Source organism: Podarcis gaigeae, assembly GCF_964106915.1.
Source record: "Podarcis gaigeae genome assembly, chromosome: 2".
In the NCBI taxonomy this organism is placed as follows: Eukaryota; Metazoa; Chordata; class Lepidosauria; order Squamata; family Lacertidae; genus Podarcis; species Podarcis gaigeae.
Genome location: NC_139679.1, coordinates 110750873 through 110763333, shown reverse-complemented (window position 1 = coordinate 110763333; position 12461 = coordinate 110750873). Strand labels below are relative to the sequence as shown.

The 12461-nt window shown below is 46.7% G+C and overlaps 1 protein-coding gene across 1 annotated transcript; it reads left to right on the top strand.

Moving 5' to 3' along the window:
- Nucleotides 1-410: 410 nt before the first annotated feature.
- Nucleotides 411-11779, top strand: LOC310837894 (uncharacterized protein). Its single transcript, XM_083725111.1, has 4 exons — nt 411-800; nt 2369-3073; nt 5329-5438; nt 9564-11779. Exons 1-4 carry the CDS (start codon nt 734-736, stop codon nt 9633-9635), a joined length of 954 nt encoding a protein of 317 aa, XP_083581237.1. The 5' UTR covers nt 411-733; the 3' UTR covers nt 9636-11779.
- Nucleotides 11780-12461: the final 682 nt, after the last annotated feature.

Here is a 12461-nt window from a genome sequence, read left to right as displayed (position 1 = left end):
TGACCACTCATGGGCATCCTATCACCAGTTCCCTGGCTCTGAGCCTTCTTCCTCTGGGGGTTCCCTTGGGGGTTCCCTAGATGGTGCATCCCACCACTCCTACATCCAACCAGTCCACCAGGACAGTTACTTGTCTGGAGGTGGGAAGGATCCTGGTAGTAGGTGATTCAATTAGATAGTTGCGTGTGTGATGGGCATACAGACCGCAGATTATACAAATGTAATATTTTTTTAAAATAAAAAAACCCCAGTATATCTGAGTTGTTCATGGGTGCTTCAAAGCATGGCGATACCTATGGATTTAAGGAAGTCCCTTCAGCTCTCATGGTCTCTTATTCCTTTGCTCCTAGAGTATTCAGATAACGCTCCAGTTTTCTCTCCCATTTCCTAGAAAGGTTTTCTAGTGAGAGGAGATGCAATAAAAAGAAAAACTGGAGAAATCTGGTTTGGAAAAGCTCTGACCCAACTGGAAGAAAGGATTTAGCCCCAGATGAAAGGCTGTTTTATTACGCTTTACTGGCTATAATTTTCTCGCTGCCCAACGCCACCGGATGAGCTCCCTTATCACTAGGCAGAAGCACCTCCATTTTAATGGAAACACTCCTCGGTGTCACTGGATACCAGGCGACCTCCTTCCCATAAAACCATCCCATTTGTTTTGTTCCCATAAAACCATGCGATCGCTGGCACTCCTGCCTCGGGCAGCCGGTGAAGTCGCTAAGGAGCAGCTACAATGGAGCCGGTTCTAGCTGCCCCCTGGAAGATCATCTTCCCAGCAATCCTGTGCCTTGCGGAAACCGGTAAGACCTTCTGGATTCGCATCCAAATCTGGTGCATATTTACTTGGAAGCAACTTCCACTGTGGTCAATGGATCTTGCTCCCATGTAAGTGTGCTTAGGATTTCAGCCTGTGTGTGTGTGTGTGGCAGAGGCCAGAATTTTTGACACACAAGCTGCAGACAGTGTAGTGTAGTGATTACAGTCGATGGACTAGAACTCAGGAATTCAACCCCCTACTAAGTCCGGAAGCTCTCTGAGTGACCTTGGGCTAGTCACCAACTCTCAGACTAACCAACCTCATGGGGTTGTTATGAGGATAATACGGAAGGGCGAGTGATCTATGCCACCTTGAGCTCTTGGAGCAATGTGGAGTGTCAGTGCAATAATAAGCAAATGAAAGCCGTCCCTCCCACTGGGCAATGTGGAGCAGGCTGTCTCATGCAGCAGATTTGGGGGACCATTCTAGGGAGCCTTCACCTGTTGAGTTGGATAGCTCAGTTGGTTAGAGCATGGTGCTGATAATGCCAAGGTTGCAGGTTCAATCCCCATAAGGGACAGCTGCTTATTCTTCGATTGCAGAGGGTTAGACTGGATTTCCAGGGTTTCCCAAACTTGGGTCTCCAGCTGTTTTTGGAATACAGCTCCCACTGTCCAAAGCTAACAGAACCATTGGTCAGGGATGATGGGAATTGTAGCCCAGACCAGCTGGAAACTCAAGTTTGGGAAACATTGAGCTAGATGATCCTCTGGGTCCCTTCCAACAAGGTTGTCTTATATCGTCAGACCACCGCTTTGTTTGTCGAGCTCAGTATTGTTTATGCTGAGTGGCAAGCTCTTCCCAAGGCTAGCTGTACCCGGAGATATTGGGGATTGAACCAGCATGTGCTCTACCACTGAGCCATGCCACCCTCTCCCTTCAGTATCCAGCTGGGAGCCAGTGTGGTGTAGTGGTTAAGAGCGGTGGACTCACAATCTGGTGAACCGGGTTCACTTCCCCGCTCCTCCACATGCAGCTGCTGGGTGACCTTGGGCTAGTCATACTTCTTTGAAGTCTCTCAGCCCCACTCACCTCACAGAGTGTTTGTTGTGGAGGAGGAAGGGAAAGGAGAATGTTAGCCACTTTGAGACTCCTTCAGGTAGTGATAAAACAGGATATCAAATCCAAATCCAATATTAAAAACACAATAATTCATCAAATATTAAAAGCTTCCCTAAACAGGGCTGCCTTCAGATGTCGTCTAAAAGTCAGATAGTTGTTTATTTCTTTGGCATCTGGTGGGAGGGCGTTCCACAGGGTGGGCGCCACTACTGAGAAGGCCCTCTGCCTGGTTCCCTGTAACTTGGCTTCTCGCGTGAGGGAACCGCCAGAAGGCCCTCGGAGCGGAACCTCACTGTCTGGGCAGAACAATGGGAGTGGAGATGCTCCTTGAGGTATATTTGGGGTTTGAGTGACATCACTTAGAAAAGAGGCACATTTTGGTAGTGATAAAACGGGATATCAAATCCAAACTCTTCTTCTTGCATGAAAGAACTATGAAGGTGGTAGAGAGAATTCCGGTGCAGGAATTTATATGTTTGTTATTTTCAGCACCCACAGGTCCCGTTATCACCAAAGGAACCGCTGCAGAAATGAAGCTATCACTCAGCATAAGTGGTGATACCGTCCCTACAGTCCACTGCGCTTTGCCATTTGCAACAGCTGTGGATGTTGCCTTAATGGCAGCCCACATCTCTCAAGGATGTACAGTCATATTGACTCTAAATGTCACAGCTCATGGGGAAAACACAGTTGTTACTGCTGGAGGAAGTACCACCACCACCGTCAGAGGAATTACTAGAGCCACCACTGGAGAAGTCGGCAACAATGCAGTCGGCGGTGAACTTGAAGGCCCCATTTTGGGATGTGCTGCCCACACAACCACCCCTGACGTCTCCTCCATGGCTTTGGAAGGTTCCTCTGAAAGCACCTCTCCCAGCGTCAACGGCGCTGCTTCTACAACCCCCCTGTCTGCTCCCTACGCAACTTCTCTGGGTCCTGAGAGCGTTGCTACAGCAACCCAAACCGGAGCTGGGTTGGATGTTCTAGGAAGTGACATCAGCTTCTTGGGGGAAGGCTCCCCTGGCCAGGAAGATTTTGCCTCGACAGAAAACCCTGAGGATCTGACCTTCCCTTCAATAGAGAATTTTACTGGCACCGTTGCTGTGAAAACTAACACCCCGCAGCAGGAAGAGACCACTGTCCCACCTGTAAATGCCACTCCCACTCTTAGAAAGTCCACGGTCCATGCAGAAGGTAATAAGCAACCAATCTATAGCCCCGCTGAGTTGGCTTCTTCTTCAGGGTAGAACTGCATGTTACTTTAGGGCACTGGGCATAGTTAAATGGCACAATACAGTGGTACCTCGGGTTAAGTACTTAATTCGTTCCGGAGGTCCGTTCTTAACCTGAAACTGTTCTTAACCTGAAGCACCACTTTAGCTGATGGGGCCTTCTGCTGCCGCCTCGTCACCGGAGCCCGATTTCTGTTCTCATCCTGAAGCAAAGTTCTTAACCCAAGGTACTATTTTTGGGTTAGCGGAGTCTGTAACCTGAAGCGTATATAACCTGAAGCGTATGTAACCCAAGGTACCACTGTATCTGCTTTCAGTTCAGTGGTCAATTCAATTCCTCACGCTTTCGATTCAGGGCTGGGAGAAACCCCTGCCTGAACTTCCTTCTGGTCAGTGCAGGCATTGCTGGGCTAAGGTGGGCCATTGGTCTGATCCAGTATAAGGTAGTTCCTAGGTTCCTGCTTCTGCAAAGTGGCTATTTGCTTTGGTAAACCCAGAGCAGACTCCAAGTGTCCCTATTTTTCAGGGACAGTCCCGGATTTACAGAAACCGTCTCGGTTTCTGATTTGACCTCAGAATGACCCACTTTTCCTTAGGATGTCCCTATTTTCAACGGAGAAATGTTGGAGGGTATGGAGTTACTTGACCCCTGAGTCAAGGAGATAGTATATAACCTTTAGAAGACATCTGGGCAGCCCTGTATAGGGAAGTTTTTAAAAATTGTTTTATTATGTGTTTACAATCATACCTTGGGTTACAGGCGCTTCGGGTTGCGCGATTTTGGGGCATGCACTGCCCTGAACCCGGAAATACTAGAACTGGTTACTTCTGGGTTTCGGCGCTTGTGCATGTGCAGAAGCACCGAATCGTGACCCGTGTGTGCACACACGGGGTGCTGCGGGTTGCAAATGTGCTTCCCGCACGGACCATGTTCGCAACCCGAGCGACTTATGTTGGAAGTTGCCCAGAGTGGCTGGGGCAACCCACCCAGTCAGATGGGTGGGAATAATAATAATAATAATAATAATAATAATAATAATAATAATATAGGGCACCCCTGTATTCATCAGAGGAATGTTGGAGAGTATGCAAATAGTGAGGAAATGGGACACTTTGTGGGGGGGGGAACTGGTGGGTGGAAGGAGGGGGTGCCTAACCCTTCTTCTGTCTGCTGATTCTCCCAGACCTAAGGACATTCCTCCCCACCCCACACTTTGGAATAAAAACATGGGGTTTGGAACCCCACGTTTGCCTTGTAGTGGCTGGGGCTGGTTGGAACCAGTAGGATGCTAGGAAGGGAGACCGCCAGCAGGTGGAGCCAGAGTCAGCGACAGGCAGAACCAACAAATTCTAGCCTTGTCTGCCACAAGGGCAACGGTGAGACGGAGGAGAGGATGGTGTGGAAACTGACAGGCAGTAATGCAGCCCCTTTGAACGCGTAATATGTAAGAAGGCAGGCAGGTGGGGGGAAATGAGGTTGGTGGCTCCATTCAGTCTTAACGGAGGGCCGTGAGTTTGAGCCCCATGTTGGGCAAAAGATTCCTGCATTGCAAGGGGTCTAGCCCTACAATTCTATGATCCTACAACCAAGCTGGGATGCAGGTGGCGCTGTGGGTTAAACCACAGAGCCTAGGACTTGCCAATCAGAAGGTTGGCGGTTCAAATCCCCACGACGGGGTGAGCTCCTGTTGCTCGGTCCCAGCGCCTGCCAACCTAGCAGCTCGAAAGCACGTCAAAGTGCAAGTAGATAAATAGGTACCGCTCCGGTGGGAAGGTAAATGACGTTTCCGTGCGCTGCTCTGGTTCAGCAGAAGTAGCTTAGTCATTCTGGCCACATGACCTGGAAGCTGTACGCCGGCTCCCTCGGCCAATAAAGCGAGATGAGTGCCGCAACCCCAGAGTCGGTCACGACTGGACCTAATGGTCAGGGGTCCCTTTACCTTTACCTTTTTACAACCGAGCTATGGCCCAGTAATGGTGGAGGGGATGACAAGGAAGCAGCTGCAGCAGCAGCAGCAGCTGGGTTCTCGAAACAGGATTTATAAGACAGTTCAACATTCTCACTACTTTCAAGCAAAAATCTGAGCTGGAGAACCCCCAACCCCCCAAGCTGCCATGTGTTTGGAATATGGATCACCTATAAGAAGTTGTTGATGAGTAAATTGAGTAAATTGTTGTCAGTTTAGTTCACATAATCTTATTCCTGTCGTTTTGTAGAGAACACCACATGCCATCCCAACTGTGGTGCTTTTCCAGGATGGGCCACAGTCCTCCTATGCCTGACGATGTCATTCTTCATTTTCATGCTGGTTGGCTTCCTGTTTTTGGTAAGTTTTTATTATTATTATTAAGAATTGGTCAGCACTGGGTCCAACGCCTGTGAAATCTCACCAGAGCAGATAGATAGCGTTTACAGCTGCCTGGAAGTCAGGAGGACCCTGAAGGTCTCTGAAAAAGGCAGGGCACTTGGGTGCAGTAGAGTAGAAAGCTAGTCTGGAACTTTGTTCCCCGTGCCTGTTTCCCTTTGTTACAAAAGGCTTTTTCCTCCTCCACAAGTATACCCAGGCCCATTCATTTGGCACAGGACACAACTGTCCCAAACGTGAGCCCTGGAGGAAAAAGCCCATAGGCGCCGACTCCATGGGGCCTGAGGGGGCCCGAGCCCCCATAAAAATCGGCTGCCGCAAAGGGCGGGCCCTCACAGGACCACTTAAGGTCGGGGCAGCCCGGGGCTCGCCCCTTTCGTTCCCCCAGCAGCAGCGGTTTGGAGGTCTTGGGCCCCCCCAATATTTTTTATGAGTCGGTATGGGCCCCCGCCCCTCCCAATATTTTTTATAAGTCGGCGCCCCTGAAAAAGCCATCACTTTGATGGGAGTGATCGTACTTAAGAGAGGGGATGCTTAAGAAATTTATTTAATTGGTTGTTTTGTTTAACGCAAGACTGGGAGCATTGCAAGTGGGCTGCACTGTGATTCATTTGAAAGTGTGACTCCCTGCTAAGTCCATGAACTTAAATTCTCCTGTTAGGTATATGAGATCCATTTCATTTTGTGAGATATCTTGGGAGGACTTTGATCAGAAAGACAGCATAGGAGCTATTTAAATCAGAGTGGGGAACCCTTTTCAGCTAAAACGCCACATTCAAGGGCTTGTATGCTACTTGTGGGAGGAGCCAGATGCCAAAGTGGATGGAGCAATGAATATTACCTTTTTCCTTTGCATGGCTAGAATGTAGTATTCATACCGTTCGACCGTCCCGATTTAAGTGGGACATCAGAAGCCATCCTGGCTTCTGATTGGATCCTGGAATGTCCTGTTTTCGGTCTGGTGCTCCGGCGCAAGTCAGCTGGCTCCCACAAGAGCTTGGGACCAAAAAACAAACAAAAACAACCTTCCCAATTTGGATCACCCAGATATTGGAGGGTATGTGTGTATTCAGTACAAAACCATAGGTTTCTGAGTAGTGTACCAGGGTGTACCTGGGGAGAGACCTGAGGGCCAGATAGAGAGACACAGACAGCTGCATTTGGCCCCTGTGCCTGAGGTTCCCCACCCCTACTTTAAATAAATAAAATATTTCCTCTCTCCCAAGGATCTCAAGGAAACCTACATGGTTCTTCTCCTCCCCTTGTTTTATCCTCACCACAACCTGTGTGGTAGATGAAAAGAGGGTGATTGGCCCCATGAGTTTAATAGGTGAGGAAGGATTTGAATCTAGGTCTCCCTGGTGCTCGCTAGTCCAACCACCACATCACATAGAATCATGGAATCTTAGAGTTGGACATCCTTTATCCAGATATTTCCATTTGTATCCCACTGCCTAGAGACCACAGCACACAAACTGCTGCTTGGTGGCCCTCACTCTTCTCCTCCTCCTCCTCCTCCTTCTTCTTCTTCAATCACTCGTAGCCAAGTAAGACTGTCTTCAATAAACACGGTTTTAACAGTGAGTCCGTAAGTGACTGTGGAGGCCAATTCTGGATCCACATGCCCTTCCACAGTGGGGACAGAGGTTTCCAGGCAGTAGTTGATCACAGTGAGGGTTTGCCAAGCATGGCTTCCTCTTAGCACATTTCTTCCTTTTGTCCTGAGTTTGAGCGTCTTCACAACCCATAAAAATAATACAAATTCCTTCCAGTAGCACCTTAGAGACCAACTAGGTTTGTTATTGATATGAGCTTTCATGTGCATGCACACGAAAGCTTATACCAATAACAAACTTAGTTGGTCTCTAAGGTGCTACTGGAAGGATTTTTTTAAATTTTGTTTCGACTATGGCAGATCAACACAGCTACCTACCTGTATTCAAAACCCATGACACCTTTGGTGGAGGCTGTTTTTTAATTGGAGCTCTTGCAGGCCAGTGTTAACCATTTGTTAGTGTTTATACTACATTTTTAAAGATTTGCCTTAAGTGATTCTTTGAACTTCTTTTGCTGACCACCAGCAATACGCTTACCATTTTTCAATTTGGATAGAGTGGTTGCTTTGGAAGACAATAATCGGCATCCCCACAACACCCACCCAGGCCCTGACCTAACAGTTGTAGCCATGGGCAAGAAGGCTAGAGGCAAAGACCTGGAATGTGAAGATGCTCTTAAGTTTTAAGACAAAGAGGGAACTTAGGCTGGATCCAGATGTGCAGCAGAGTCAGAGCTGGAAGGGTGTTCAAAGGTCATTGACTCTTTTGATGAAAGAAGCTCAGTAATGACTACAGTAGAATGTGATAAATGTTGAGGTAACCGGACGGACTGCGTCATTTCAGACTGGAGGTGATGGCAGATGATCTTTCCAAATGCTCTTCTGTGTTAAAGAAACAAAACAAAACCCATCCATAGAAAACCAGCTGAGCAGGCTAAGGGCTGGGCTGGAACCTTTCTCCCTGGTGTTTTTAATTTTCTGTTTGCACAGCGTTTTGCTTTGTCTTTTTAATCAGAGAGCGCACACCATCTGCCCTGCAACCCTCAGGAATGACTCGCTCTGTTTTATTCCCAACATCATTGTTCAAATCAGGCCTTGAATTTCAGTAGCACAGTTCAGTAATTGTAGGCTCTGGACTTAATGCTCTTCCAGGAGGGTGGCTGTTCTGGTGGTAAACTGTATTACTTCAAATGGACTTATGGGCACCCTCTTAATACAATACAACATTTCTCCAATGAAAATAGGGACGTCCTAAAGAAAAGTAAGGGATGCAGGTGGCGCTGTGGGTTAAACCACAGAGCCTAGGACTTGCCAATCAGAAGGCCGGCGGCTTGAATCCCCATGACGGGGTGAGCTCCCGTTGCTCGGTCCCTGCTCCTGCCCACCAAGCAGTTCGAAAGCACGTCAAAGTGCAAGTAGATAAATAGGTACCGCTCCAGCGGGAAGGTAAACGGCGTTTCCATGCGCTGCTCTGGTTCGCCAGAAGCAGCTTAGTCATGCTGGCCACATGACCCAGAAGCTGTACGCCGGCTTCCTCAGCCAATAAAGCGAGATGAGCACCACAACCCCAGAGTCGGCCACAACTGGACCTAATGGTCAGGGGTCCCTTTACCTTTACCTTTACCTTTACTGAAAAGTGAGATATTCTGGGATCAAATCAGAAACCAGGACGGCATTACTTCAGAATGTGCATTACTTCTTCACTTACTTCAGAAAGACCTGGTGTGTTGGTTGGGGTGAAATCCTGTTCATTCTGCTGAATAGGATGGCCCTAGACATCTGCCCTCCAAGCTTTACCCTAATGGCACCACTGTAGTTCAGTGAGCTAAGTCAGAGATTTAGGAAGATGTGGCCCTCCAGTTGTTGTTGTTGTTCCACCAGCCCCAGACATATGTGGCCAATGCTCAGGGATGATGGGGGGTTGTAATCTGAAAGCCTGCCTCTTTCCTGACAGACCCTCACGTGTGTTGAGATTAGCAGTGGGAACCTTTGTGGCAGTTCCACCTCCCTCAGAAGTTTGGGGTGGGGGCCTTCTCCGTGGTAGCTCCTCAGTTGTAAAATTCACTCCCTGCAGAAGTGTGCCCGGGCTCTTCACTATATGGCTTACAGCTTTTTACCTTGGGCTTTGACACCTGAGATGTGTGTTTTCAGTGCCCTCTCTGTTCCTGCAGCTATAATCTGTTTTAACTGTTTTTAACTCTGAATTTTTAGTTGTTTTTACCTGCCCTGGGACCTGGGCAAGCAATAAATTTAATAACGCATAATAATAATAATAGGCCTACAACATCTGGGAGGGCCCCTTGCTTCCCATCCTTAAGTTAAGTGATGGTCAAAAAGGTAAGGGAATATTGAGCTGAAATGGCAGCTGAACAGTCAGGAGACCGTAGAGTCGCAATGACCTGGACTTGGACCTTGGGTGCGCCTCACTGAATATTTTGGAAGCACAGAGTGCCATCACCTATGAATCACAGGGCCTCCTTATCAAGTCATACAACATACATTCATATATATATTCCTTCTTTTCCTTCTAGTTTCCATACTGGACAAAGGTTGCACACCCCACCGCTGTGGCCTGCAGCTCAGCTCTTCGAACGTCAACTTAGCAGTTTTCCAGAGAGAGAGAGAAAGAGAGAGTGACTTCGCTGAAATGTCAAAATGAGTCGGCTGTGTAGCTGCTTTTCTAGATATCGGGGTCTTTCTTTCTTTCTTTCTTTCTTTCTTTCTGTTTTGCGGCTTCGATATGTTTGCTTTTGAAATAAAAATCCCAGACAGTGGACAGTTTTCACCCACTTGAATTTTGACTAGCATATGTAATCAACAGGCTTCTCTTGACAGTCCCAGAACCTGTTTCTAGTAATAGGACCCAGTCTTGGAAACATGTGAAGTTATAGGGAAAGGAGAGGGTTTCTGGGCCTGAGTTTCTCCAATCCTTTCATATATGGTGGTCCACAAAAGAATGGAAAAAATCCCATTAACTTCCTGATTGGCTCCCTTCTCTATGCCCAGTTTTCAATAAAAAGGCAAAAAGAGAGGCTTTATTGTTGATCTACATACAGTGGTACTTTGGGTTACATACGCTTCAGGTTACAGACTCCGCTAACCCAGAAATATTACCTCAGGTTAAGAACTTTGCTTCAGGGTGAGAACAGAAATCGTGCTCTGGCGGCGCGGCGACAGCAGGAGGCCCCACTAGCTAAAGTGGTGCTTCAGGTTAAGAACAGTTTCAGGTTAAGAACTGACCTCTGGAACGAATTAAGTTCTTAACCCAAGGTACCACTGTACTGTTTACCTAGTTGATCCTTGGTCACACACCATGATATTTAGGGCTATTTCTTTCATTCCTGTTCATGGTGAATAATCATGTGCTTCTTAAGGGGCAAAAGCAGCAGATGAATTGTTTTCTCCTTACAGAGCTTGAAGTGTTTTTTTTTGGGGGGGGGGTGGAATGTACCTGTTGAACTCCTGTCTGTTATGAAGTTGTTAAAGTTACAGGAGCTTTGCCAGAAAAGGGGAGGCAATTCTCATGATTCATATTTTGTTTATGTTACTGAAGACTGGATGAATTAGTACCAATGAGCTGTAGTTCCGGGAGCTTGGGGGAGGAAATTTTGTATTTCTTGATTCTTTCTGTTAAATGCCTTTTGTGGGATTGGTTTGTATAAATGAATATGTTGTGACATGCTAACCATGTGTTCTGGTTGTTCATGTTTGTTCATGTGCCCAAGGAAGATGAGTATTTCTCAGCTTTTTTTTTTTAACCTAACATCTGCATGGGCTTTCTCCCATGTAAATGTAAGCAGGGTTGCATCTGAAATTACCGTATTTTTCTGTGTATAAGATGAATTTTTTTCTTAGTTTTTATACATGGGGGTCCTCTCATATAGTGGTACCTCGGGTTACTGATGCTTCAGGTTACAGACGCTTCAGGTTACAGACTTTGCTAACCCAGAAATAGTACCTTAGGTTGAGAACTTTACCTCAGGATGAGAACAGAAATCGTGCAGCGGCGGCGCAGTGGCAGCAGCAGGAGGCCCCATTAGCTAAAGTGGTGCTTCAGGTTAAGAACAGTTTCAAGTTAAGAACAGACCTCCAGAACAAATTAAGTTTTTAACCCGAGGTACCACTGTACATGGTTTTCGGCAGGGCGATCAACAACTTTTCTCAAGAAATTCTTAATAATTTTGGGTTCGAAAAAATAGGGGTCATCTTATGCATGTCTTATACACAGGAAAATACGGTACTTCCATGGTGTGGAGTCCAAAGTACAGATGGGTCCGACCTCCTAGTTGAAGTTGGATACACTAGACAGTGGCTACATTCACATGACAGTTTATTCCATTTTCACTGAGTTTCCCTGTTGATTTCCACATTATACTTGAGCTTTCACATGATGTAAAGGCCACTTCCTGAACTATAGAGGAATATATACATACGCATTGTGACTTGCCATTATTTTTATTGCCTACAGTTTAGTAATTCTTTATTGTAATTGTTAAGGGTAGACTGCTTAATTGTTTTTTTTGCTGATATTTAATTTTGCTGTTTGCTGTCATATTCTAATGGATTATTGAATATTGCTCTATTTGATATAAGTTTTTTATTTTATTTTAAAGTTATCATGACCTTTTTTGTATCGGATCAGATTGTGGTTACGTGTGTGATCTTTGCTGCCTATTTTGTTGTTCCTTCAGCCTGCGAACCGCCTTGTGCATCGTAATATGCAAATTAAAAGTGAAATGAAAAAATAGAGACTTGCACTATTTCTTGGGGCAACATCTGTTTAATTATAAATATACAAGTTGAGCAGGGCGGAGGCAGGCAGGTGCGCAGTGATACATCTTAGGACAGCATCAGTTCTCTCCCTAAAGCAGCTGCTCACCTTTTCAGAGGTTGCACTGGCAAAACCAGCCAGACAGATTTTCCTCTCCTTTCCTGGCTACTTTGAGAGCGCAAACTGTTTCTATCCTGCCACAGAGACAGAGAGAGAGAGATTGCTAAGTTCAGCCATGCCCATGGTGGCTGGTAATTGTGATCACATACTCACCAGCTCCAATACTTTGGCCACCTCATGAGAAGAGAAGACTCCCTGGAAAAGACCCTGATGCTGGGAAAGATTGAGGGCCCTAGGAGAAGGGGTTTCCCAGTAGTGATGTATGGAAGTGAGAGCTGGACCATAAAGAAGGCTGATCGCCAAAGAACTGATGCTTTTGAATTATGGTGCTGGAGGAGACTCTTGAGAGTCCCATGGACTGCAAGAAGATCAAACCTATCCATTCTTAAGGAAATCAGATCTGAGTGCTCACTGGAAGGACAGATCGTGAAGCTGAGGCTCCAATACTTTGGCCACCTCATGAGAAGAGAAGACTCCCTGGAAAAGAACCTGATGTTGGGAAAGATGGAGGGCACAAGGAGAAGGGGACGACAGAGGA

Excerpts from the sequence above, each read along its gene's own strand:
- LOC310837894 (XM_083725111.1), top strand. The coding sequence starts at position 734 with ATGGAGCCGGTTCTAGCTGCCCCCTGGAAGATCATCTTCCCAGCAATC. Across the intron at positions 801-2,368 it reads CCTGTGCCTTGCGGAAACCG|CACCCACAGGTCCCGTTATC; the intron begins GTAAGACCTTCT and ends TGTTATTTTCAG. Across the intron at positions 3,074-5,328 it reads GTCCACGGTCCATGCAGAAG|AGAACACCACATGCCATCCC; the intron begins GTAATAAGCAAC and ends GTCGTTTTGTAG.